The 26,303-nt window shown below is 42.0% G+C and overlaps 2 protein-coding genes across 2 annotated transcripts in view; one reads left to right on the top strand and one right to left on the bottom strand.

The window, feature by feature from the left end:
- The window catches only part of Fip1l1 (factor interacting with PAPOLA and CPSF1), a 63,740-nt gene extending 56,549 nt beyond the window's left edge, over positions 1-7,191 (bottom strand). The window contains exons 1-5 of the mRNA XM_038319709.1: positions 6,858-7,191; positions 5,765-5,809; positions 5,635-5,674; positions 1,214-1,271; positions 270-373 (exon numbers count right to left, since the gene is read on the bottom strand). Of these exons, the coding sequence (XP_038175637.1) occupies positions 270-373; positions 1,214-1,271; positions 5,635-5,674; positions 5,765-5,809; positions 6,858-6,939 (329 nt within the window). The 5' untranslated portion in view covers positions 6,940-7,191. The remainder of the gene's footprint in view (positions 1-269; positions 374-1,213; positions 1,272-5,634; positions 5,675-5,764; positions 5,810-6,857) is intronic.
- Positions 7,192-19,246: 12,055 nt separating this feature from the next.
- Scfd2 (sec1 family domain containing 2) overlaps positions 19,247-26,303 on the top strand; it is a 326,524-nt gene continuing 319,467 nt past the window's right edge. Inside the window, exons 1-2 of the mRNA XM_038331345.2 lie at positions 19,247-20,179; positions 22,150-22,318. Of these exons, the coding sequence (XP_038187273.1) occupies positions 19,342-20,179; positions 22,150-22,318 (1,007 nt within the window). The 5' untranslated portion in view covers positions 19,247-19,341. The remainder of the gene's footprint in view (positions 20,180-22,149; positions 22,319-26,303) is intronic.

Consider the following 26,303-nt stretch of genomic DNA (forward strand, 5'->3'; position numbering starts at 1 on the left):
CTAACCACCTATAAACTGTATCAAGTTCTTTTGTATCAGGGTAAGACGGAAAACACAGTATCAATAAAATCAACCAGGGACGAGCTAAGCATGATTCATTCAAGTATAACTTAGGGCTGCCACGGTGGCTCCGAGAGTAGAGGCACTTGTAGCCAAGCCCAGCCACCTGAGTGGAAACCCAGAAGTGACTCTTACAGGGAGTCCTCAGCCCTACATATGCAAACCATGGCACAAATGACCCCCTGCCAAATAGGGTACAAATAACTTACCCATACTGTGGTGCTCCGGTTTTAATGTCTCCTATAGTGACATGAACGTCGTCCTCATCATCGTCGCTGTCACTGTCACTGTCCTCTTCTGTCTCAGTCACTTTCTAGACCAACACAACAATTACAAAATGCATTCAATAATCCAACTCAGCATTTAATAGTAACGAATAAAAAATTATTATTATGTATTTTTTGAAATTGTTTTAGAGTAAAAATTACAAGCTTATAAAATTGTTATCCCAACTCTGATGGTCTACAATAATTGACCTTATGAAAGATAAATAGGCCAGGCGGTGGTGGCATTCAGAATTAAAATGTACACCCCTCAGAGGGCAGCAAGTACCATTTCAATAGCCACCGAGTCAGGAGTATAGCCTTAGAGAACATTCCTAAGAAACTGTAAGAGACAGTTCAGATTGCGGACTCATCATTTGCTTTGCAAGCCAGGCTTACTCATCTGTTACCTACACCTCTTTAGTGATTTGAAAACAATGAACAGCAAGCCTTTCCACCTGCTGTGTCCCCTCAAGTGTCCTCCCAGTATATGTTCTCCTCACTAACTCTACATATTCTTTTGATATCAGATGGAGTAGTTGACAGAAGATGGGGTCAAGTCAATCAGGATGCTGAAGGTTATGCTAAATGTTGGTTTTATTTGTAAATAAACTAAAGTTCTAAAGTTCTTTTTTTTTTTTTTTTTTTTTTTTTTTTTTTTTTTTTTTTGGTTTTTCGAGACAGGGTTTCTCTGCAGCTTTTTTAGAGCCTGTCCTGGAACTAGCTCTTGTAGACCAGGCTGGCCTCGAACTCACAGAGATCCGCCTGCCTCTGCCTCCCGAGTGCTGGGATTAAAGGCGTGCGCCACCACCGCCCGGCTAAACTAAAGTTCTTAACAAAGATTTTAAACATCAGAGTAACTGGATTTCAAAGCCTGATATGTATGTTACCGGTTTTGACACGCCATTTTCAGCAGCTTCCTCTTCAATTCCAGCTGGAGGATTAGCACTGCAACAAAAGGGAAGAGAGGACAGGTTGGATGCTGCTGCTTCAAGCACAGCTCACACTACAGTTTCTCTGAGATTTGCTGAAGCTATTATCTCCAACTGGATGATGAACACAAGACCTGTAAATCTGTCTGGTTTTCCTGTTAGTGTGCACAGAACAAGTATTCAGATGGAAGCAAGAGTGGGGCTTTCTTGATTTTTGGAGAGACTCCTTGAACTCACCATGTACACCACCAAGCTGGGCTCAAACTCAAAAGATCCGCCTACCTCTGCCTCCTAAATGCTAGGATTAAAGGTCCCCAGCACTACTTTCTGCCCAACAATTTCTTAATGACATACAATTTGATGGTTGGACACAGTTTAAGTTAACACTGCGCATTTATCACTTTTACCTTGTGGACCTTTATTAAGTATCTGCTGTGCGCAAGGACTATAAAATAGTCAAATACTACACAATACAGTTTCACTTCTCCCTGGTGCCCATGAAATCCTACATGATAGGATCATAATTCTTTCAGTGCTCAGTTAGCACACATGCTTCCGCCTGCTTTGCTGTTCCATACCTTATCAAATAGCTCTTTTATTCTATCGAAAACAAAATTTCAAGAGTAAAAAAATTATCTTCATGGAAGACTACCCTCTAGTTTGCAGTAATAAGGAGCTCTAGGGCCAATTTTGATGAATTCTAAAACTAATTACTTTTAGAAGGTGAATTTGACCTATCATTTTACAACAAAAATTGTGTCATTTAACAAGAAAACATTCACATTGCCATGAGACTCAACTAACTAAAAATAATACTTCCAGAACTGTTTCTTAACAGTAGGCTTTAACTATTTTACAAAACAATGAATTGATTTGACCCGTCTTTGAAAATTTTATTATCATTTCAAAGTAAAATGCTTAGATTTTGACAAATTCAATGCTTTTTTCATTGTCATGCCTATCTCCCCTAAGCTTCACTCCTATAATACTCCCTAGAGACAATTTAGAACAACATACCTAAATTAAGCAAATTAGGAAAGAAACTGAAAACATCAGTGTTTCCTGTCCTAACACAGGACTCAAGATAAATATTCTACTATAATTCTTAATCTAATGATTTGCATAAATAAACTTCTAGAGAGCCAGAAACAAGTTTTGTTCACTTGTTTGCATGCATATGCATGCGAAAGGGGGAACAGACCCTCAGCGTGCTTTCTCTGTGGTCAGCTAAGGCCTGAACACATGTACGACAGCACTGGAATCAGTGTAATGCAATGCTCAAGGACAGGGGCCTCGGCAATGAACCAGGCACAAGGAAAATGGGCATATTCAACAGCAGGGACCTAGGCGGGTTAGTGCAAGGAGCTGCATCCTAGTTTTGCCTGAACCCTTTCTCTGTTAGACATAATCCTTTAGAACTTTCAACTCCTTATCACAATTAAAACATAACTCTAAATAATGCTAAAATTAGAATATTTTTCTGAAAAAGTAAAAAATTTAAAGATAAATGCTCTTCCATGGGATGAGACACACAAAGCTCTTCAAATGAAATTAACAACACATATAGGCAACAGTATTCGAAGAAGGCAGAACTGGATTAACTCCAATGAACTTTCATGCTGTGTCCCAGAGAATTCAAGAAAGTTCAACGAGAAAGTGAACTTCGAGGAAGGAGAGATGGCTCAGTGGTTCCGAGATGTATTGTTCTCCCAGGGCCTAGGTTTGAGTCTCAACACCCACATGGCAGCTCACAACCATCTGTACGGCAGCCCCAGGGGAACCAATGTCTTTTATCTTCCACCAGACATAAACATGGTGCATGGACATACACACACAGAAAACACCAATACACATAAAATTAAAAAACAAACACCGATCAAAGCGAACTTAGAATTGTAGTTAAATAATAAAACTCTGATATAAAGATTCACCCATAAAAATGCGTATTTAATTATAATTCTACCCTGTAATCAGCTTCTTGACACTTAATTAAATGAATATGCAAAAAAATTATTTTGAGGGGGGGTTCGAGACAGGGGTTTGCTGTGTAGCTCTGGCTGTCCTGGAACTCTTCTGTAAAGGTTGGCCTCTAACTCACAGAGATCCACCTGTCACTGCCATCCGAGTGCTGGGATTAAAGGTCTAAGCCACTAACCCCCACTGACCATTTAATCATTTTCAAAAACTATACATCCCTACCAACGTTTTAAGAAAGTAAATACAAAACTCCAAACATATATGATTCAGTTTCAGATAATACAGCACAGCGTGGAGGAAGAACACTGCTAATCTCAGCTCTGCCGGCGCCATTTCTACTTTGGCTCCTCATTTCCATACAGCCGCCTTGTGGGCTTTAACTCTATTTTTTGGATGTAAAAGAATGGATTTCTAACAATGTTCATCTTGGAGACTTCGTTAAGACATAACTCACATCCGCTCATTTAAAGACTACACTTACAGGGGTATAACCTTTACGTTATCAAATCCTAGAATGTGTTACACAGACTCCTAAAAGAAATCTGTGTCACCAGTCACCCCATTTTCTCGTATCCCACAATGCTAATCTGACTCTATGGATTTGCTTGTTCTGGATACTTTATGTACTGAATCATACATGTCCTTTGAGGCTGCTTCTTTCCTATAACACATTCTTAATGTTGTAGCAAGTCAGCACTCTATTTCCTCCCACCATGAAATATCCTAAGAGTACATTGCATAGAATCTCTTCATTTGTATGTTGGTGGATAGGTGTGTTACCTCCATTTTCCTGACTAGCTATGATTAATGCTAAGAACACTAATGTTCAAGTTCTCATGTTCACGTATGTTCTCACTTCTCTAAGTTAGTTAAAGTGAGCAGAACTGCTAGAGGGGACACTACTGTACAGTAGCATCAGCAATACGTAAATGGTCGGTTTCTCCACACCCTTACTGTCCCCGTTCTACCTTTTGAATTATCCTGCTAGGTAGGAAGTATTATTCCCTCCACTTCGAAAATAAAAATATTCTTTTGTGTGTGACCCATGTGTGTATGAGTTCGTGCATGCACCTGTGCATGTCGTGTGGTGGCACAAAAACATCAATTTGTTTCTCTTCTTTTTTGCGACAGTCTCTCACTGAACCTGGTGCTCACCAGTATAGAGAGGATGGACAGTGACTATGAGAGATTGTGCTATCTAAATCTCTCCTAGGACAGACTCATTCGTGTTCACAAGCTTATGACGCACGAATTTCACCAACTGAGACACTTCTCCAGCCCTTGATTGCTCTTTTTAAAACACTCCTCCCCAGCCTGGAGAGAACTGGCTATTCTTCTCAGAGGACCCAGGTTCAATTCCCAGCACCCACGCATGGCAGCTCATAACTGTTTCTAACTCCAGGTCCAGAGTACCTGACACACTCATGCAGGCAAAACACCAATGCACATGAATTAAAAACAAACAAAAAAATCCTCCCGTCATTATTCCAGACAGTCATCTGATCAAAAAGTAAAGCCAATTTAGACATGTACTTATATGCATGAGTTGTACTGAATTTTTGTGTCAATGTTTGGTTCCCTGGACACACTCCATAAAATACAAAGTTTATATAACTAAATAAATCAACTTATATAAAAAAATCATCTATTGTGTCCATGGTATAGAAGTAAGCATGATTCCCTTCCAAAATTAGTTCCATTATGAATTTAAAAAAATAAAAAGAACTAAAATTACAGCCAAGCCAGGCATAGTGTTAATCCTAACACCCAGGAGGCAATCAGGCATACTATGTCTGTGGGTTCAAGGTCAGCCTTGTCTGCAAACAGCTTTGTCTACAAAGGGATTTCTGGGCCACACAGTAAGGGCCATCTCATAAAAAAGAAAGTACACCAAAAGCAAAAGATAAAACAAGTAATAAATTATCAAAGCAGTAATTTTCAGCTACTATTTTTTTTTCCTCAGTAATTCAACAGCATTCAGTCAGGTGTGGTGGCGCGTGCTTTTAATACCAGCACTCAAGAGGCAAAGGCAGACAGATCTCCGAGTTCAAGGCCAGCCTGGTCTACAAATCGAGTTCCAAAGTCAGGGCTACGCAGACTACACAGATAAACCCTGTCTGGAGGGAGAAAAACCAAAACAATCAAATACCCAGAGACCAACTATATTATATATTCCACTGCTAAGCTCAGTTAAGAGTAAAAAGTTACTCAATGGTGAAAAGGTGGCAAACGCCAAAAACTGTCTTATAAGCTACTAGACACCAACACAGACTTGGTCCTGAAACAGAAAGAGTCCTCCAAACTTTGGTCAAAATGTAATTAAGCCAAAAACTATAACGAAACAGTTGACAACTTGCTAGAATCACAGTCTACATAAAACATCAACAGGAAAGTTCACCAACCTGGCATTTTCTTCTTCTGGCCTTTCAACTTCATTTTCATCTACCAAATAAAACAATAAAATAAAGTAAATGAAGAAATCAGGCTAAAAGCAACAAGTATTATGAAAATCTGAAGGGAACAAGCACTAACCTAGATCCTTCGTCAAATCACTGTGCACATGCACGTCCCAGGGGCCTACAAGCATAGCCAAAGTTAGATCACTTTATAGACAAGATACACCCATTACGGGGAAAAAAAAAAATCAAGACTTCACTGCTATATAAGCTTAATTAAAGAGGTAATGAGGATTTACACATTTGGTAGGAGAAACCCCATACATTTCACATGTCAAGGGTAGTACTGATGCTCTTTGCATTAAACAATTTCACAAGTTTATCAAAGTTACATCACTAAAAGGTTGCCTAGATTCCAACGTGCACCTTTATATAATATTCTAACACAGTCAAGAACTTATGGTCTAGGCAAGAACAAAATACTTTCAAATCTGGTCTAACAAACAAGGGGGATTACGACTTAAAGCCAGACATTGAACACGACCCCTACAATAGCAAAGTACATGATGCATTAAAGTTAGGCAAACAGAAATGCATGACTGAAAACAAGCCTACTAGAACAGTCACGGGGCACAACTATGACGTGGAATATAGAACAATCTCTTTTTTTAAAACAAAATGAAAAGCTTCACCTTAATACAGGAGACAATTCAGGGTTCTCTTTATGGACCATAGTGTATTCCATCTGCCTCTCTTAATTAATACTTTTAAAGCACGACTTTCAGACAAGGAGGTACCCTTGCAGGTGCATTCCATACAAACTGACCATCAAGAAACAAGACGTTAGTTTTATAGCATTAACTTTATTTAGCTGTAATTACAGAATGACTGTTTCTGAAAGAAAGGGACGAGAAAGGGCACCCAACAACCACAGAGCAAGAGACACCACGAAGCAGCTCAGGATCGACAGAAAGGGCATGAATAAAGAGCGCAGAAGCGTGGAGGCCGGGACGGCGGGGAGGAGGGCGAAGCGGGGCTGCCCGGCCTCCTTGGCCCGCGTCCACCGCGCGGTGAGCGACTGCGGGTCCGGGCGAGGGCCGGGAGGAGCAGGCCGCGCTCGGCCTAACTCAGGCCGGCCAGGGCTAGGACGAAAGGCCCCGGACGCCCGGACCTGCGACGCCGGGAGGAAGGCCAGAGAGAACCCGGGAGACAGACAGGAAGTTCCGTACCGCCATACAGCCACTCTTCCTCCTCATCCCCTCCGGTCCCGCTGCTCAGCTCCACCAGGCGCTCCACCTCGCCGGCCGACATGGCCGCCCCACGCACAAGTTAAAGGAGGCGATCAACAGCCCCTTTCAACCCCTTCCCCAGCCTCGCCGTCCCGGGGCGCGAGAAGGGGGAGCGAACCCGCCGGCAAGCGAACGAAGAGAGCGCGAGCCCCAAATCCAAGGCCGGCCTCGGTGGAGGAAGCCACCACGAAGAGCCAGGCGCAGGGCCGCCCGCGCACGCGCAGCAGCACCCAAGCCGCGAGGCGTCTCTAGGTGGTTTCTCTTCCGCGGCGGCCGGCACCTGGGCCTCATTGCGCGTGCGCAGCGCAATTGGCTCCTCCCCGCCCCCATCCATAGGATTCCGGCTTTGCTTTTTAGAGTGGCCTTTGCTCTGGCTTCTGATGTTCTTTGAAGTTCCCTTCCCACCATCCCATCCCCTCCTTCCAATCCCCAGTTTCCCATTGTTCTTTTTTGTCCTTTATGCTTTCTCCCTTCACCATGTGTTTATTTTAAAACCCTGAAAGCCACCATCCCTTATGTGTTTACTCGATACACAGATCATACTGGTCTGCCGGTTTCTCATTTAATCTTTCATCGGAATTTTAACAAGCTACAAAAGAAAATTCAAAATATATAAAGAATGTGTTCTCTTTGTTTAAAAAAAAAAACATTAGAACGGGACATAGTGGTGCACGCCTTTAATTCCAGAGACAGGTAGATCTCTGAGTTCGAGGCTACCCTGGTGACACAGTGAGTTCCAGTATAGGCAGGGTTGGATAGAGAGATCCAAAGCTGGATAGTTTTAGGTCAACTCTGCATGGAGGGAGCCTCAGCTGAGAAAAAATGCCTTCATAAAATCGGGCTGTAGACAAATCTGCCAGCATTTTCTTAATTAGTGGTTGATGGGGGGAGGGGTCCCCATGAATATCCTATCATTCCACATTACCTAGAGAGAGCCTGTAGATTTTAATTGTTCTTAGCTTTGAACTCATTGTTGCATTCTGTGTGCTGTTCCCCTATCAGAAATTCTTGTATTGTTTTAACTTCTAAGGACGATCTCCTCCATAAAAATCTTTCCTAAATTCAACAAATCTGTATGAAAGTCAACCCAAGGAGGGGGTGTCGGGGAGCGGGAGGGGATTGGGAGGAGGGAAGGAAGTGTAAATAATTAAATGGGGAAAAAAAGAAAGAAAGAAAGTCAACCCAAGGATCAGGAACTCTTCAAGACTATATAAATTGGGCAGAAAGGAAAAAGAAAAAACCTTCCTTTCTTGAAGCCTGTATTCTCAGGGAGGAGAGAAGCACTGAGCACAGAGACACACCTGTGCTATCCTTTCAATAAGTGGATATAAAGGATGAGGATTGAGAATAACAACAGCTGTAAGAGACCCAGAGCAAACACGCAAATGGCCAGAGACAGAAGAGGTCTAGGCACCGGACTGCACGCAGAGAGAGAGGTGGACTGCAGATAAGCCCAGCAGGATTGGGAGAGAGGAAGTAGAGTAGAGCTAATGACTCCTTTAGACAAGATGCTGCTTCTAAGACTGTATCTCACGTTATGAGTCAGTTATTTGACTACATAGCCAGTTTCCCCAGAACCTTCACGGGGCCAAACCTTCCTCTTGTTTATCCTTCACTCCCATCTATTACATAGTGCACAGTATCTTTCTGGCCTTTTGTAAAAGTAAACAAACAAACAAACAAATAAATAAATAATAAAAGGTTTACTATCTGCTTGGGAGCACCATTGGCAGCCACCCTGGTTATCTCTATTTTCATTGTTTTGTGCATCTATAATAAAATTTGGTGGTTTCATGAGAAAGTTGATTGCCTTTTTGCAGAGCAGGCTGTTTTTGCTTCCAGTCTGGAAGGAGTTTGCCTTTCAGGGTATTATTTATACTATACGCCATTGTTTAAACCAAAGAATTTATGAATGATGATGGATGCATTCGAATTGCCTGTGTAGTAGAGGTAGCACTTGAGCTAAGCTTTGAAATGATTTCTACAAGCAGAGAAGCCCATAAATCATTAATAATCATCCTTAAAAGGCCTCTTCCTTCCTCCCTCCCAAACAGAATTCCTTGTATGGATATGCTTAACCATATGACTATGGTTTAGGTGTCTTTATCTCTCCATTTGCCATGAGAAACTTCAAAGGTAAGTAATTTGACTATATATAGACCACTTCTCATTTCCTATATTATGACATCATCGTGCTACAATATTTCATTTATCCTGAATATGTTTTCCACTTCATTATTAATGTGATTTATTCTTAGCAGTAGTAATAACAATACTAATAGTAGTAAACCGAGCCTGGTAGTACACGCTTGACCTCCCAGGTGTTCTGGAGGCTCAGGCTGGAGGTTCTCACAGGCTCACAAGTTATCTGCATGGGCAGCTTAGTAAGACTCCACCTCAAAATAATGCCGATAATAATGATATAGTTTAACATGATATAGGCTCTGGAAAAGTGCTGAAAGGGGATGCATAATTATAATGATTAGACAATAAATTACCATTAAGATGATGTCAAGAGGCCAGGTATAGTGTCAGATGCCTTTAAACCCATCAATTGGGAGGCAAAGGAGGGTAGCTCTCTGAGTTTCAGGACAGCCAAGACTATGTAGAGAGTGACCCCATCTAAGACAACAAACAAGATGATGCCAAGAGTTAAAATTAAATTTAAAATGTCATGTTTGGTAACTAGTATGTGGAAGTAGTACCATGTTCATACAGGTATTTTTTTTTGAGGGGGGGGGTTTGAGACAGGGTTTCTCTGCAGCTTTAGAGCCTGTCCTGGAGCTAGCTCTTGTAGACCAGGCTGGTCTCGAACTCACAGAGATCCGCCTGCCTCTGCCTCCCGAGTGCTGGGATTAAAGGCGTGCGCCACCACCGCCCGGCTCATACAGGTATTTTAAATGGATAAATTGCTTAGGTTCTATGTCGCTGGGTTATTTTTTCTAATATATGCATATGTCACTTAAATAAAAACTCTGTGTTCTTTAATTTACACATCAATAAATTTATATATTAATCAATGTTTTTATATCCCCTTATTGAAAGGATAGCAGAGAAAATGGAGGTCTCAAACATTTGACTAGGGACTGGGGAGATGGCTTAGTGGTTATAGTAATTGCCATGAGAGTGTGAAGGCTAGAGCCCAGATGTCCAGAACCCACATTAATGCTGGCTGAACTTGTCAGTCCATATATATATATATATATATATATATATATATATATATGTATATACATATATATATATATAGAAATATATATATTTCTAGCCTCAGGTCGGGGATCCCTAGAACAAACTTGCTAGTAAGATTAGTCATACTGTCAAGTTCTGGGTTTGGTTGAGAGACCCAAAATCAATGAACAAAATGGAAAAACAATTCAGAATTATTCCCAACATCGACTTCCGGCCTCCACATGCTTATGCACATATATGCGCACACACACCTACCTGAATGCACACATGTAGGATACACCTGCATGGAAAATGGACAAAGAAAACACTTGACTAGATAGAGGCAGGCTGGGGGCCTTCTGTGAATGCAGCCTTTTCTCCTTGGCCGTGCCAGAGTAACTGCACCCACTTTAAAAAGAACTTTTTTTTAAAGACACTGTTTTAAGGAATTAAGCCCCAGTTACTGCCATACTCTCTGTATCTTAGCATCTTTTGACAAGAAGTTTCCGATTGCTACTTGTTTCTGGAACGTTACGTCATTTCCTATTCATTTCTCTGTGGCTGTGTGCCTACACCTTTGAATAATAAGAAGGAACCATTCTTATCTTTGTCCTCTCAGATGCTAGCTCCTCATGTCATTGTGTGGGAAACCATCACTGCATCCTTTATCTAAGCTCTAACCACACCTACAGAGGATGTAGACATGATTTTTATAAAAAATGAGACTTAATGGCCATATCATTTCTGGATAGAAGTACACATTACAGCCTACTAAGATTAATGGGATAGACTTAAACAGCTCATTTTGTAGAAATCAGAAATTCATCTGAGAGAATTTTTACCCCTGCTTTTTTTTTCCTATTTACCTAGCAACTCTCTTGCATAACTAATAGGTATTTCAAGCTTACGCCCACAGTAGAGCTAATGAAACAACTTTTCAAACTTGCTCTGTCCCTTCTCACACTTCCCAGGGTTGTATGCATCTTACAGTTAGTAACCACGTCCAGTTTATCAGCTGAACATCCTCAAACTTCTGAGTCCCCCTTTCTTCTCAGTTATGCCCTTCATGTGATGCATGAGTAATAAAAACTCAGAGAGAGAAATTGGGGTTCAACCCAAAGATCTGAAAAGCAAAACAGCCAGCCACTGGCTCTTACCTCAACATCAGTCTGTAATGGTGCACCTTCCTCCAGGAATCCTCAGAATGAGACTGTACCTGAGAGCTGTCTCTTCCCATTTTAAAATCCTCTCTAGGGCTGGGATTAAAAGCATGAACTGCCTGATTTCTATGGCAATTAGTGTGGCTACTGGGATTAAAGGTACGTGTCATGTGGCCTCTGGGATTAACTGTGTGTATTACCATTAGCTGGTCTGTAAGGCTGAGCAGTGGGACTGTTTTACTCTCAGATTTTCAGGCAATCTTATGTTAAAATACAATTGAAATGCCACTACAATCCTGCCTATAAAATCCACTGCCAACATCTGTTAGAACCGCCTACAAACTGCACACCAAATGTGCCCACTTTTCAATACCTCCATGGCCACCCAACAGTTCCAGGCACACACATTTCAATGGCTGTTTCTGAATGTAAATAGAAAGCTAAGCTTCCTTACTCATGACCTACCAGCTACATGTACAGCGTGGACCACCCAGCATTTATAATGCATATATTTTACAGTTTTAAAATACGTTGGTTCCCCATATTACTACTATGGACTAATTGTGCCCCAATTCCCCCAGCCCCAGTTTCTATGCTGAAACCTTACATCTACTGTGTGATGGTATTTAGTGAATGGCCTTTAGGAAAGAATTAGGTTCTTGTTAAAGGAACGGAGATTACTGACCTCATAAGAAGAGATAGGAGAGCTAGCTGTGGAGTCTGAGATAACATTGTCAGTTCTTTGGCCCTTGTAGGCCACCACCAGGGGTTTGTGGGTCCACATCCCTGTGAAAATTCTCCTCTTCCTACTTCATATCACACACCTTAGCCACTCGACCCCAATTCTTCACTTCACCTCACTCACGGATGAAGTCAGGATCGAACATGGGATGAAGCCGTCTCCCCACCACTTGGCATCACAGTGAGTGACTTCCATAGCCTACCTCTTTTGTGCACTGTTTTACACTCTTAAGTATATTCACACGTCTTCACCATAGACTCCACTTCCACAGTCCACATTCAAGTCTATGCCGTGGGTTTTATTATGTTTGCAATTGTTCGCCAGGAAATAGAGAGGCCCAGTCCTTTCTCTGGCTTTAACCTTGCACTTGCCCAGATTTCTACCTCATTACATTAATGCGTTATTTTCTTCAACAATATGGATACAGCTCCTAGGATTCTGAGGTCTCCCCACTCCACCCCATCTGCTCTTTCACATGTCTTGACTATCATGTCTTCTTCCTTCCTTCCTTCCTTCCTTCCTTCCTTCCTTCCTTCCTTCTTTCCTTCCTTCCTTCTTTCCTTCCTTCCTTCCTTCTTTTCTTTGATTTTTTCAAGACAGGGTTTCACTGTAGTTTTAGAGCCTGTCGTGGAACTAGCTCTTGTAGACCAGGTTGACCTCAAACTCACAGAGATACGCCTGCCTTTGCCTACCAAGTGCTGGGATTAAAGGCGTATGCCACCACCTCCTGGCTCTGTCATATCTTCTTACATGGGTTCAAATCCAATAGATTCTCTGCAGATTCCTTTTTACTGGCCTTTCCCTTCTCTGGCACTGATCACAATTGGCCACTCTGTACTCAAAATGTATTTCCCCTGAGACTTCACAAGTGGGTTCCTCTTCTGCATCCTTCCCCCAAGATTGCTCTGAACTTTCTTCATCACATGCTTATCTTCTATATTCTCCTTACTCTCTTAAAGGAGCCTTAGTACCCCATACTAATAATTCCCAAATTACCAGACGTCTCTCCTGTAAAAGAGAATCATATATACAACAACACAGTAGTCATTTCTAACTGGATGTCTGTAGCACAAATAATAAAAACCTAGAGACAGGTATTGGGGTTCAACCTGAAGATCAGAAGAGCAAAGCAGCCAGCCTCTGGCTCTTACCTCTACCTCAGACCAAAATGGCTATCCTGCATCCACTAATCCTCAGAATGAGACTGAGCTGTCTCCTTCTTCTGACATTTCTCTCCAGTGCTGGGATTAAAGGTGTGCACCACTACAGCCAAGCTTCTTTGGAGAACTAGTGTAACTACTGAGATTAAAGGTGTGTGTCACCACTGCCTCATCTATATGGCTGACCAGTGCGAGTATTTTACTCTCTGATCTTCAGACAAGCTTTAGTTATTTTAGTTATTAAAAATACAAATGAAATTTCATTACAGATGTCTCCAAGTATTTTTGCAACAATTTACATCTTCACCCATTAGATGGCTTCTTGAAAGAGAATTTGAAAGCATGTAGAAAAACTAGAACGCTTGTGCATTGCCAGTTGGAATATAAATGTAACACCTACTGTTAAGAACAGAAGTTCCTGAGAAAACCTAAAAATATTTACTACATGATTCAGAAATTTCAATCAAAAGGATGGAAAACAAAATCTGTGGACTATCTGAGCACCTATGTTTAGAGCAGTATTGTTCATAAAGGCCCCAAACTGGAAAAGCTCAAATATCCATTGATGGATTAATGAATAGACATAATGTACTCTATGCATACTACAAAATATTATTAAGCATTTATAACAAAAAATTAAGGCAAAAACTGGGACTAGAGAGATGTCTCAATGATTTAGAGTGTTCAATGGTCTTGCAGCAGGACCAGAGTTCAGAGTTTAGCATCTACATTTGGTGACTCACAATCCTCTATGATTACAGCTGAGGGGATTCAAAGCTTCTGGCTCTGAGGGCAAGTGTATTTACACACACACACACACACACACACACAAACAAGCACAAGCACATACACAGTTAAAAATAAAAAAACTTTAAAACGAACCCAAAGGCATGTGTCACAACTAGATGAACATGAGGATGTTATGTTAAGTGCAAAAAGTCAATCAAAATCAAGCAGACAAGCCGGGCGGTGGTGGCGCACGCCTTTAATCCCAGCACTCGGGAGGCAGAGGCAGGCGGATCTCTGTGAGTTCGAGACCAGCCTGGTCTACAAGATCTAGCTCCAGGACAGGCTCTAAAGCTGCAGAGAAACCCTGTCTTCAAAAACCAAAAAAAAAAAAAAAAAAAAATCAAGCAGACAGTAAATGAACCCACTTATGTAACCTACAGTTATCAACTCAAAGAAAACAGAACTAAAGCAGAGGCTGCAAAAGGGTATGGGGTTATGGGAGTTGGAGGCTGTGGATAACAATGGGGATTGTTATTTAAAGGGTATGGTTTTGAAGCTATTTTAATTTTGCAAAAAAAAATTTCAGAGATCGGTTGTATGTAGGCAGAAGTTTCTGTCCCACTAGGTCCTACTGTCATTTAGTCTCGAAGAAACACACAGTTTATAAACTGTTTGGCCAATAGCTAAGGGTTATTATTAACTAGCTCTTATATCTTATATTAACCCATAATTCTTGTCTGTGTTTAGCCATGTGGCTTGGTTCCTGTTCTCAGTAAGGCATTCTCATCTTGCTTCCTCTTCATGGGACTGGTGGCTGCATCTCTGTTTTTGTTCTTCCCAGAATTCTCTTAGTCTAGTTGCCTTGCCTATATTTCCTGCCTGGCTACTGGACAATCAGTATTTTATTAAACCAATACAAGTGACAAATCTTTACAGTGTACAAAAGCATTATCCCACAACAGTCCCCTTTTCTTCTTTTCAAAACAAGACCCTGAATCTAATCTTCTTTGATTAGATTTTTTTCCTGACCATTGTCCATAACAACTTGTAATCAACAAACATTCATACTCCATTTTTTGGGAATGTGGGTGTAGATTTCTAGGCTACTTCTTGCTGAGTGGCAGTGCTGGTAATCTTATGGGGACTCAAAGAAAATTTAGGATTATGATTAAGTCCTGACTGGAGTAGTCTACGGGGATATCATCTTAGTCATCAGCCTTGAAGCTGTTATGTATGCAGAACCCAGAAGAAACTGCAATAGAGGTGCTCTGAAACATTGGATCATCTGGGCCATCCATTCCCACTGGAGATTTTTCAGGAGGTCTTCCTTGATCAAACTTTAGTTTTCTTAACCCAGAATGAGTCCACAGCCTCTTATTTCTTGTGGAAATAAAACCAGAACTTCTTTCCCAAAGTAACATACCTTTTTTTTGGGTTTTTTTCGAGACAGGGTTTCTCTGCAGCTTTTTTTTAGAGCCTGTCCTGGAGCTAGCTCTTGTAGACCAGGCTGGTCTCGAACTCACAGAGATCCGCCTGCCTCTGCCTCCCGAGTGCTGGGATTAAAGGTGTGCGCCACCAATGCCCGGCTCCAAAGTAACATACCTTTTGACCTAATTTTTTAACTGAAGATATTTTTAAAATAGGTTTAATCCAGCAGCATTTATAATCAAATGTCTTTCAGCAATTGTTGTTCCTTCTTCAGCAGTCAAAGAATTCAGAGAATGCAATAAACTACAGTATCCAGACTGTGTATTGTTCATCTTTTGAAACGTTCTCTTTCTTTTATTTTTATTTTTAATTTTTGCTTTTATGAGACAGGGTTTCTCTGTGTATCTTTGGCTGTCCTGGAACTCACTCTGTAGACCAGGCTTCCCTCAAACTCCTGGAGATCTGCTTGCCTCTGACTCCCAGGTGCTGAGATTAAAGGCATGTGCTACCAAACCCAGATACTCTATTACTTTTGAAAAAGACTTTTTTCTTTTTTTCTTCCCCAAGCCTATGAATACTTTTAAACACACTGTAAACCACCAAGAGGTTTTTATTTCATCTGATTCTGTCTTTAATGTATATTTCTATCTTTTTCTGAGCACACAAGTCTTAAATCAGGTAAGCATCATGACTAGGATTGAAGTTATGGCTTTGGTGGCTGGCTCCAACCCATTCCCTAGCTTTCTGAGAGTCTAGCTTCATAGTGGAGGCACTGGTAGGAACCACATTTATTTCTACAACTCTGTGGAGTTTCTAGGTCCTTGCCACCAAGAAGCCTGATGACAGCTGCTCAGAAACACCACTTACGTGTTTGGTTGGTGATAGAGACTCTTAAAAGAACTGTGAGCTTTTTGCTGCTAATGCTGGGTAAGGAACCCTCTCTTAATGGAGCTGTGCCTCTGTTTTTCATCAGCAAACAGAGCCTACCACAGCATAGATGGCTACCATGAAGTTGCACTTGAATCTGTTCTTGTCTGTCTAGAATCCCGTTTTTAAGCTTTCTCAGGCTTTATGTGGAAATTCTTGCCAAATACTTGGGTGCCATTTGTAATCACATGTTTCTGTCAAACCTGGTCCCCTAGCTATTCAGTCCCCGCCCCCAAAAAGCCACACAGAGGCTTATATTAAGTATAAACTGTTTGGACTATTAGCTCAGGTTTATTATTAACTAGTTCTTAAAATTTAAATTAATCCATATTTTCTGTCTATGTTTAGCCACATCGCTTGGTACCTTTTCTCAGTGAGGCATTCTCATCTTGCTTCTTCTGCGTCTGTCTGGTTACTGCATCTCTGCCTTTTCTCTTCCCAGAATTCTCCTAGTTTGGTTGCCCCACCTGTACTTTCTGCCTGGCTACTGACCAATTAGCACGTTATTAAACCAATACAAGTGACAAGTCTTTCAGTGTATAAGAGAATTTTCCCATAGCAGTTCCCCTTTTTCTACTTTTTCAATCTTGTACAAGCAGCATGAATATTTTTAATATTACTGAACTATAAATTTAAAAATGATTAAGAATGGTGTCCTGGCTGGCTTTCTGTGTCAACTTGATAAAAGCTAGAGTCACTGAGTGGAAAGAGCCTTAGTTGAAGAAATGCTTATAGAAGATCTAGCCTTAAGGCATTTTCTCATTAGTGATCAATGGGGGAGGGCTCAGCTCACGATGCCGCCTGAGCAAGCCATGTGAGGCAAGCCAGTAAGCAGCTCCCCTTCATGGCCTCTACATCAGCTCCTGCTTCCAGGATCCTGCGTTGTTTGATTTCCTGTCCTGACTATGGGTTTGCAGTCAGCTTGGTCTACATAGAGAGTTCCAGGACAGACAGAGCTGCATAGTGAGATTCTGTCTACCCACACACATACACACACACACACAATCAATAAATGTGTTTTAAACAGTTAGTTATCTTATGAATACTTCCACAATTAAACAAAAGAGGTTCCAAATAGAGATCAATATATTTATTCCTCAATCTTACTATGTTTTCTAAACTTCACTATTTGTGAAATGAACAAAAAAGGCCTTTGGATTGTGTGCGTGTGTATGTGTGTAAAACATTTCAAATTAGTTTTTCACATAATAATCTGAAGCCCCTTTTCAAAAAACCCACAGGTAACAGACTATTTTTACTCCTTAAACCCAATTAAAAGTTCCTACTACTTTAAACCAAAAGTAAAGACTGGCTCTAGTCTTGTCTGGTTTTCTTTTCTAGTTCCTTGTCCATGTTTCTTCTGAGAACTTTTCTTCATATATCTCAACTATAATATTTCAGGTTGGGGGGTTCCAGTCTTATAATGTACATCCTAGTGATAAATATGTTAAGAAAACAGCTATATTAGAACTTTAGCTCATTGATGTGATAAGCACTTTTAGTAAATGACTCAACTGTGTGTCAATTCTGACAAAAGTCTAATAGAGGTGATGATGAGTTAGGAAATACCTTCAGCTAAAAGGTAGACTTGGAATTTGTTTTGAGAGAGGAAGATTTATGTGGTATAAATTTTTGTGCATAAGGGAGTGGTTTCAGTTGGTCATTGGATCTTTGAAGTTTGGCAAGAAGAAATGGCGGGGAATCATTGTAGCTGTCCAGAGGTGTGATGATATTGGCTGGGGGGATAGCAAGTATAAAGAACAAGAAAGTAGAAGTTTTGAAGCAGATCAAGATTTAGATGTAGGAGGAGGGATTGGGAAAAGAGAAAATTTTCATTGTGTGTATGTGTGTATTTGCGTGTTGCGATGGGTGTGGGGATTGTGTGCTTGCTATAGGGAACATGTGGAGATTGGAGGAGGACAACTTTCCCAGAGTCCTTTCTGAGAGGGGCCTTGGAGTCGGCGTAGAACACACCCAGACACCAAATTCTTACGATTTTGCTACCCCCACCCTGGCTGCTCTGTAAAGGGGGCAAAGACAGCAGCTGGTGTTTCTTCTGCAGGAGTGTTTTTGTTGTTGTTTTGGTTTTGTTTTGTTTCGAGATAGGTTTTTTCTGTTGCTTTGGAACCTGTCCTGGAAGTAGCTCTTGTAGCCCAGGCTGGGCTCAAACTCACAGAGATCTACCTGCCTCTGCCTCCTGAGTGCTGGGATAAAAGGCATTTGCTACCACTGCCCAGTCACAAGAGTGGTTTTTAAGGAGAAAAAGAAGTTTGTGTTAGGAGAGTTGGTGACTGTTAGCCAGTGTAGGTAAATAATGAATTTTTATTGCCCGACCTTGGTGTTTTGATAGGTGGAGTTTCAGTCAGGCATAAGGAAGTGGTCAAATAAGAGAATAGACCTCTGTGACTAGCTTTAGGAATGTAATGTAACGTTGTAACAAGGGAGAGGGAAGAGGAGAGGGCAAGAACTGTGGACGCCATGTTTTTCATTTTCTCTTTTTTTACATTGAGTTCCAAGGATCAAACACAGGCCATCCGGCTTGTGTTGCAAGAGCTCTCACCCGCTGAGCCATCCTGCTGATCCTAGCAGGTATTTCACAAGGCTTGTGTGCAATAATGCGGAAGATAACTTAGACACAGAAAACTACTATGTAGCAGCAATTCTACTATTTTCTCTGGCTGCTCAAAGTTGAAATTGGGAAGTGCCTGTGTTGAGGATAGTAAAGTTCCGGATAGATTTTTATTATTCCTAAGAATCCTTAACCGGGAAGAAAAGGTGGCGTGAGCTGACAGAGAGGAACAAACAACCCCTTTCAATTCCTTCCTAGAAAGCACCAGCCCCAACCTTTCAGGATGACTGAATCGCTAAGCACAGCGGGTTTCCAAGCCCAACATAGATTCCTCCCGCCAGCCCGCGCGCCTGGCCAGCCAATCAGCGTCCGTCACGTCATCAACGCGCGCGCGCACTTGGCGCGTCAGCGACTGGCCCACGTGTACTCTGTTGACTGTCAAAGTCTGAAGGTACTCAGTGTCCGGAAGCTCCGAGTTCGAACTGAAGTTCTGCCCACCACCCTGCAGATCCCGCGGCCTGCCGGTGAGTCCCGAACCATGAGCGCCGCGGGCGTCCTGTCCTTTGCCCAGCAAGGCTGGGAGCAGGTGCTGGCCAAAGTGAAGTGGTCCGTGGTCTACCTGGATGCCGCCTGCGCCGAGAGCCTACACTGGAGCTGCGGCTCGAGCAGACTCCTGGAGGCGGTGCAGGGCCCTGCGTGCTCCCTGAGGGAATTTGAACCCGGGGCCATCGGCGGTGGAGCCGAGCAGCCCCGGGCGGTGTTCGTGTTGAGCTGTCTGCTGAAAGGCCGGACGGTAGACACTCTCCGAGACATCGTTCGCCGCAGTCACTTTCAGTACTGTGTGGTGGTCACGGCCGTGAGCCACGCGGTCCACCTCACTGCTAACCACGTACCAGCGGCTGCAGCGGCCGAGCTGGAGGGGCAGCAGCCGGTGTTCGAGCAGCTGGAGGAGAAGTTATGTGAGTGGATGGGCAACGTGAACTACACGGCCGAGGTGTTGCACGTCCCTCTGTTGCTCGCCCCTGCTGCTCCCCACCTTGCCTTCACTCCCGCCTTTGCTACCCTTTTCCCGCTGCTACCTCGGGATGTGCATCTCCTTAATAGTGCCAGACAGGATAAGAGGAGGCTGAGCAGCTTGGGGGAAGTGGATGCCGCTGCCCTGACCCCCGAGCTGCTGCTGCACATCAGATGCCTGGTGTCAGGCCTCAGTTCGCTGTGTGAGCATCTAGGGGTACGAGAAGAGTGTTTCGCGGTGGGGTCCCTCAGTCGAGTCATCGCTACGGATCTGGCAAATTATGCCCCTGCCAAGAACAGGAAGAAGACCGCCACCGGCCGGGCTTCCATGGTCTTTGTGGATCGAACTCTGGATCTCACAGGTAAGTGGAATTTCTGGTTGTTCTTCTTGGCATTCCCAGATACAGGACCCTTGCATTGATTCAGCCTAATTGGCCTCGTATTGAGGTTGACAATACAAAGATGAACTAAATGAATCAGTTCCTAATTTGACAGCGTCTGGAGTTATTTTGTCTGGTGGAGGAGGGGTGGATATAGACAGAATACGGTATAATTTGTTAATATGGCCTTAGTGTGCATTGTTGAAAATATTATTACCTCATCTTTTCCAGTAAACATTTATTGGATATCCCCTGTGTTCAGCAACTGTTTCAGTTGCTAGCAAGACAGTGATGATTACGCTAGATAGTTTCTTGCCCTTTAGAGGCAGTTGATAAGCTCCAAGGTTTTAAAAAAAATGTAGAATACTTGTAGTTGTTTGAGAATTAAGTGCGTTCACATTCAAGAGAGATCTTACTGGATCTTAAGCTGTAATTTGAATAGAATATCTACTGTGTAAATAAGCATAATAATTCACACTTAAAGATTTGTTGTTATAATTAACCGCAAATCATAAATTAGAAGTGCACAGCATAGAATTTGATACATGGTACATCAGGAGCCCTGGGCAGGTAGTAAGTAGTTAGTGCCACGAGCGGGATGATGATGGTGATGATGATTTCTTGATTCCTGAGGGCCTTCCTGTTTAGTCCTCTGTCCCATTAATATGGCAAAACACAGAGAGACAGAGAGGCATTGGGAAGCAGCATGTGAGCAGACTGGAAGTGACTCAAACTTGTAGCTGTGCCACGTCTCATCCATGGTTGGAGTGATGTCTTCAAAGCAGTGGTGAATTTTAGAGAGATAATTTAATTTTATAGAAAAAGCATTGACTGTATCTTTGTCTTCGGTTTCAGTTAAAGTACATTTATTATTAAAATTTTGATATTACTATTCGGATAGGAGCTCACGTATGTAGTCCTGGCTGGCCTCAAAATCACTGTGTGGCTGAATTTGATCTTGAACTTCTGAATGTCATGCCTCCATTTCCCAAATACTAGGATAGCAGGTATGGGCCACCACCACTCAGTTTTATGTGGTACTGGAAACCACCAGGCTTCACACATGCTAGGCAACTGATGTACCACTTAAGTTGCATCCTCAGTCCATTGTCCACCCTTATCCCTGGAGTTGATATGTACAAATACAGATCTTGATATACAGAAAGCATTTAATAAATGTTGGTGAATGCTTTTTATTATAAGTTGTTACCATGTATTTACTTACTGTCCCTCTTCTTCAACAAATATTTAGTGAAAGTCTGCTGGTTGCATTTCTATGCTAGAGCTTGTGAATACCAGGTAAACTAGAGGAAGGGTGCCTTTGTCATTACAGAGATAAGGCTGTAGTGGCAGGAAAATTGGTTATTCCTACTTGACCCCCAAGCTTTTCCTGGTCACTGTGTATTTTTTTTAATTTATTTATTATGTATTTAGTGTTCTAGGCACAGATCTCATTATAGATTGGTGTGTGTCATCATGTCGTTGCTGAGAATTGAACTCATGACCTCTGGAACAACAGTCAGTTCTCTTAACCTCTGAGCCATCTCTCCAGCCCTGGCCATTGTGTATTTGTCATCAAAATAAAAATAGAATTCAGCTTCAGAATTTCAGGATAGCATCACCTATGACATTAGCGAACTGAGTGACTACGTGCTGATACTTTACTTAGCAGACTTTTATTGATGCTGCTGGTGTGCTCACTGTACTAGGTGCTGGAGATATAGCAGTAACCAAAGCATATGAGAAGCCCATCTTCATGAACATTGCATTCAATCCATGAGGCACACATTGACTGGGTAGTTGAGAACATGACTTACATGACAAACAGCAAAATTCTAAGTTGTTATTAAGCATCAGTTGTTTTTATTTTTGGGAGAAGACATTGTAAAGCATGCATCCAGTCAATGTTTTTCTGTCCTCTTTGAGTTTATGTTTGCTTGTGTGGTTCACAGGAGCGGTTGGACATCATGGAGACAACTTAGTAGAGAAGATCATTTCAGTGCTTCCACAGCTTCCAGGCCACACCAACGATGTGATGGTCAACATGGCAGAGCTCACCGCTGTCCAGGCCATGGGGGAAAATCAGAATGTGATTGCACCAGGCTGCCTTGCACAATCCAAGTAAGACATGTGGCTTTGCTTTGTTTTTCTCTCATTCTTCTTTCTCTTCCTTTTTTCTTATCTAAGACAGAAAATATCTATAGAAAAGAAATGAAATGATAATCCTGGCACTTGGAAGATTAAGGCAGGAGAGTCAGGAGTTTAGAATCATCTTTGCCTAGTTAGCCAGTTCCAGGCCATACTGGGCTACATGAGATCCTGTTTTTAAAAGAAGAGAAAAAGAATGAATGCATGAAACACTACTCAAGTAGAAAAGTCACAATGGGTAATATTTAGGATAATGCCACTTTTAAATATATAGTTAATCTTACCCACTAAATATACTAAGCCATAGAGTATGGCATTTTATGGGAGTGCCATCAGATGTAATATTAAGATTTTTCCAACATCTGAGAAGTAAGTCCATGTATTGATTTCCATTTAATAGATAGTTTTATAGGAATTAAGTCTGGGATTCTACAGTTTCTCTTCATACATGGCTTTCTCAGATGATTAAATGGAACCCAAATAGGTATGAGTCAGAGCCATATTTTATATTTAAATAATATGCTTTTGGGCATTACTGGGTGAATTTTTTGTTTAAAGATATATATCTTTTTCTTCACACCCTTCGAGAAATAAAACAAAGGACATGTGTACTTGAAGTCATGCAGTGTTTCAAAAATAAAATTTTCTATAGACATGACAATAAAAACATACATAGCCACACTTTTTCAACTCTGTCCTTCATTCACAGTCTTAGAAGAATTATTGTTGTTTTGTATATTTACTTATTATTATTTTTTTTTTTTTTTTTTTTTTTTTTTTTTTTTTTTTTGGTTTTTCGAGACAGGGTTTCTCTGTGGCTTTGGAGCCTGTCCTGGAACTAGCTCTTGTAGACCAGGCTGGTCTCGAACTCACAGAGATCCGCCTGCCTCTGCCTCCCGAGTGCTGGGATTAAAGGCGTGCGCCACCACCGCCCGGCTACTTATTATTTTTTATGTGTGTGCGTGTTTTTCCTGAGTGGATGTGTGTGTTCATGGGTGTCGCCCGTGGAGGTTAGAAGTGTCAGAGCTCCTGGAGCTGGAGTTACAGACAGTCAGGAGCTGACATGTGAGTGCTGCTGGGGCCTCTCCAAAAGCCGTCAGTGCTCCTGACCAACTGAGCCAGCTCTTCGGCCTGCTAGTTTTTAAATACATTAGTAGTGAAATAAGAGTATTTATTTTCTTTATCTATTTTGTATTTTTAAACAAAACAGGTTTATTTTGGGAAGAAAATTGGCAAGTTTTGTTTTGTCTTCTTGCTGCTTAAATAAATAATGAGGAACTAGAGCAAGAGCTTGCTGTTCTTCCCAAGGTCCTTATGATGGGGACGGGGTGCTTTCTGTGATCTGAGAGATTTGAGGACACATAAGAAGGTAAACCAGCATTCATGTCTTCAGGGAACACTGTTCTTGTTGTGGTGGTGTCGTGAGTAATGCTCAGCCGTAATGGGAAAGGCATAGATCTGCCCTGACTGGAGCTGAGCTGCCACCCGTGACCACTCCTGCAGATAGGTGTCCGTTAGGGTGACCACTCCTGCAGATAGGTGTCCGTTAGGGTGACCACTCCTGCAGATAGGCGTCCGTTAGGGTGACCACTCCTGCAGATAGGTGTCCGTTAGGGTGACCACTCCTGCAGATAGGTGTCCGTTAGGGTGACCACTCCTACAGATAGGTGTCCGTTAGGGTGACCACTCCTACAGATAGGTGTCAGGTCAATGCAGTTAGGTTGCCCTCATGGAAGAGTGGGCCTTGAGTTGATTGTGTCTCAAAGATTGGGAATAAGGTCCACATGAAAAGGGTGCTGCTCGGCCTGATGTGATACCTGTGAAGAAGAGACATTCTTACAGGGAGGGCACCACTGTCATCAGTTCTGTAACATTGTCCAGAACCTACTATTGTGTCAAGCTCATTCCCAAGCATCTTGTGGCTGGGAAGTCATTTTAAGTTTTGCAGTAAATCAACTAGGGTCATTTCCCCATTTTCCAGGTAAGGAAATTGAGATAATAAGACAGTAAATACATAGATGTGGAGCTAGAAATGCCCCCAGAATATCTGATTTCAGAGCCACTGTCTTCCCTTCTGTGCTGCCATATGGGGCACAGAGGAGAGACAAGTTCTTGGCCGGACTCAGGGACTCAAAAAGACACAAAATAAAGTCACTTCAGTATTTACTATAGGAAGTCCTGTTTGTTCATGGTGGGTTTTTATAGAATAATAGAAAAAAATGCATATTTCAGTAAAACAGGAGAGTGTTAAAAGGCGTTTAACAGCTAATCAAATCAAAGGAAGACTGTTGATCAAACTTTTGAAAGTAGAAATAGTTGGAGTCTAAGGAGCAAGAACTCAAGAAAAGCCTCTTCAAGGCTTTGACATCAGAGAGACTTAGTTTTAACAGCTTCCTTTCTTTTAGCAACTCTGCTTAGAATTTCCTATCTTGGCATTTATCCCCATTTTGCCTGGTGGGGGTTGGGAGCAGTTCGTATGAAGAACTATGTTGAGATCATTGCATGGCAGGGAAGTAGGTATCTATAGACAACTGGAGAACATAAGAGACCAGAAAGGAGATGCCATTAGGACATAGAGCACATTTAAGAGAGGACTTGGCATGTCACTTCTGAACACTTAAGATATGTTAACTGATTTCATGTCTCTCAAATCTGTGAGACAGATTCTGTCATCCCTCATTCTAACCCTGTCAGTTTTGTCATGTGACTTAAGGTGTCATGTGCAGTTGGAGAGGTGGAGGCCTGGTTCTACGTCCGTGCTTCCCATACTCCATGTCTCTTTTGTAGAAGCTTAAAGTAGTTAGACAAAGGACAAGAAGGCTCCTGAGAAAAGGTTGTAAAATAAGAGGAATTGGGGTTGATCAGAGTACAGGAAAATATGCAAACCGTTACACATTCAACAGCACAGCTAGGAGTGGAAGCAGCCTCAGACCCTTAACAGATATTTTGATTTGGCAGTGTATTTAGTCTTTCCAGCATCCATTCGACATCAGGATTACTTCAGGACTACAACTGGACCCGTCCTGAAGTGCCTTTTCCCTCGCCAGTGAATGTTTAAGAAATGGGTATAACACCTGAGACCATGCTGGTGTCTGAGGGCCTTCTACCTCCAGAGTCATACTGATCTGCGTGGTCTGTGCTGCCACTAGAGCCATGGTGACATCTGGGACAAGCTGCTGCCGAGGGCCTTGTCTGAGTCTGTGTTTCTGCTGTAGCTGGGGTCTGTGATGATGTCTATGGCTTGTGTTACCATGTGGGGTGGCTCATAGGAGCCTTGAAATCCAAGGGCCATTCAGAGCTGTCCCCACCCCTCACTGGCCCTGGGATAGCTGGCCCTGCCTCTCTCTGGATAATGTAACAGGAGAACCGGCCCCACCCTTTAGATGGACTTTTCATTTTGGGTGGCCAGCTTAAAAAATGACATGAACTTTTATTAATATATTTAATATTTAATAATTAACTTATTAAAATGAGATTTATTATAAGGCTCAGCCTTAGCTTAGCTTGTTTCTAAATAGCTCTTATAACTTAAATTAACTCCTATTTTTAATCAACATTCTTCCACATCTCCTTACCTCATATCCATTATGCCCTTTCTGATTATTCCATGTCTGACTGGTGACTCTGACTCTGCCTTTCTTCTTCCCAGAGGTCTCTCTGTAGTGAGGCAAGCAGGCCTGCTTTTCGTCCCACCCGGCTTCCGCATGGCTAGCTTTATACCCGAAATAACACACAAATTGTATTCTTTTAAACACTGCCTGGCCCATTAGCTCTGTCCTCTTACTTACTAACTCTCACATCTTGATTAACCCATTTCTATTAATGTGTGTAGCACCACGAGGTGGTGGCTTATTGGGAAGATTCTAACCTACGTCCATCTTGGGCCAGAGCTCATGGTGTCTCCCTGACTCTGCTTTCTTCCTCCCAGAATTCTGTTCTGTCTATTCCACTTACCTAA

This window comes from Arvicola amphibius, chromosome 1 (genome assembly GCF_903992535.2).
Source record: "Arvicola amphibius chromosome 1, mArvAmp1.2, whole genome shotgun sequence".
NCBI lineage: Eukaryota > Metazoa > Chordata > Mammalia > Rodentia > Cricetidae > Arvicola > Arvicola amphibius.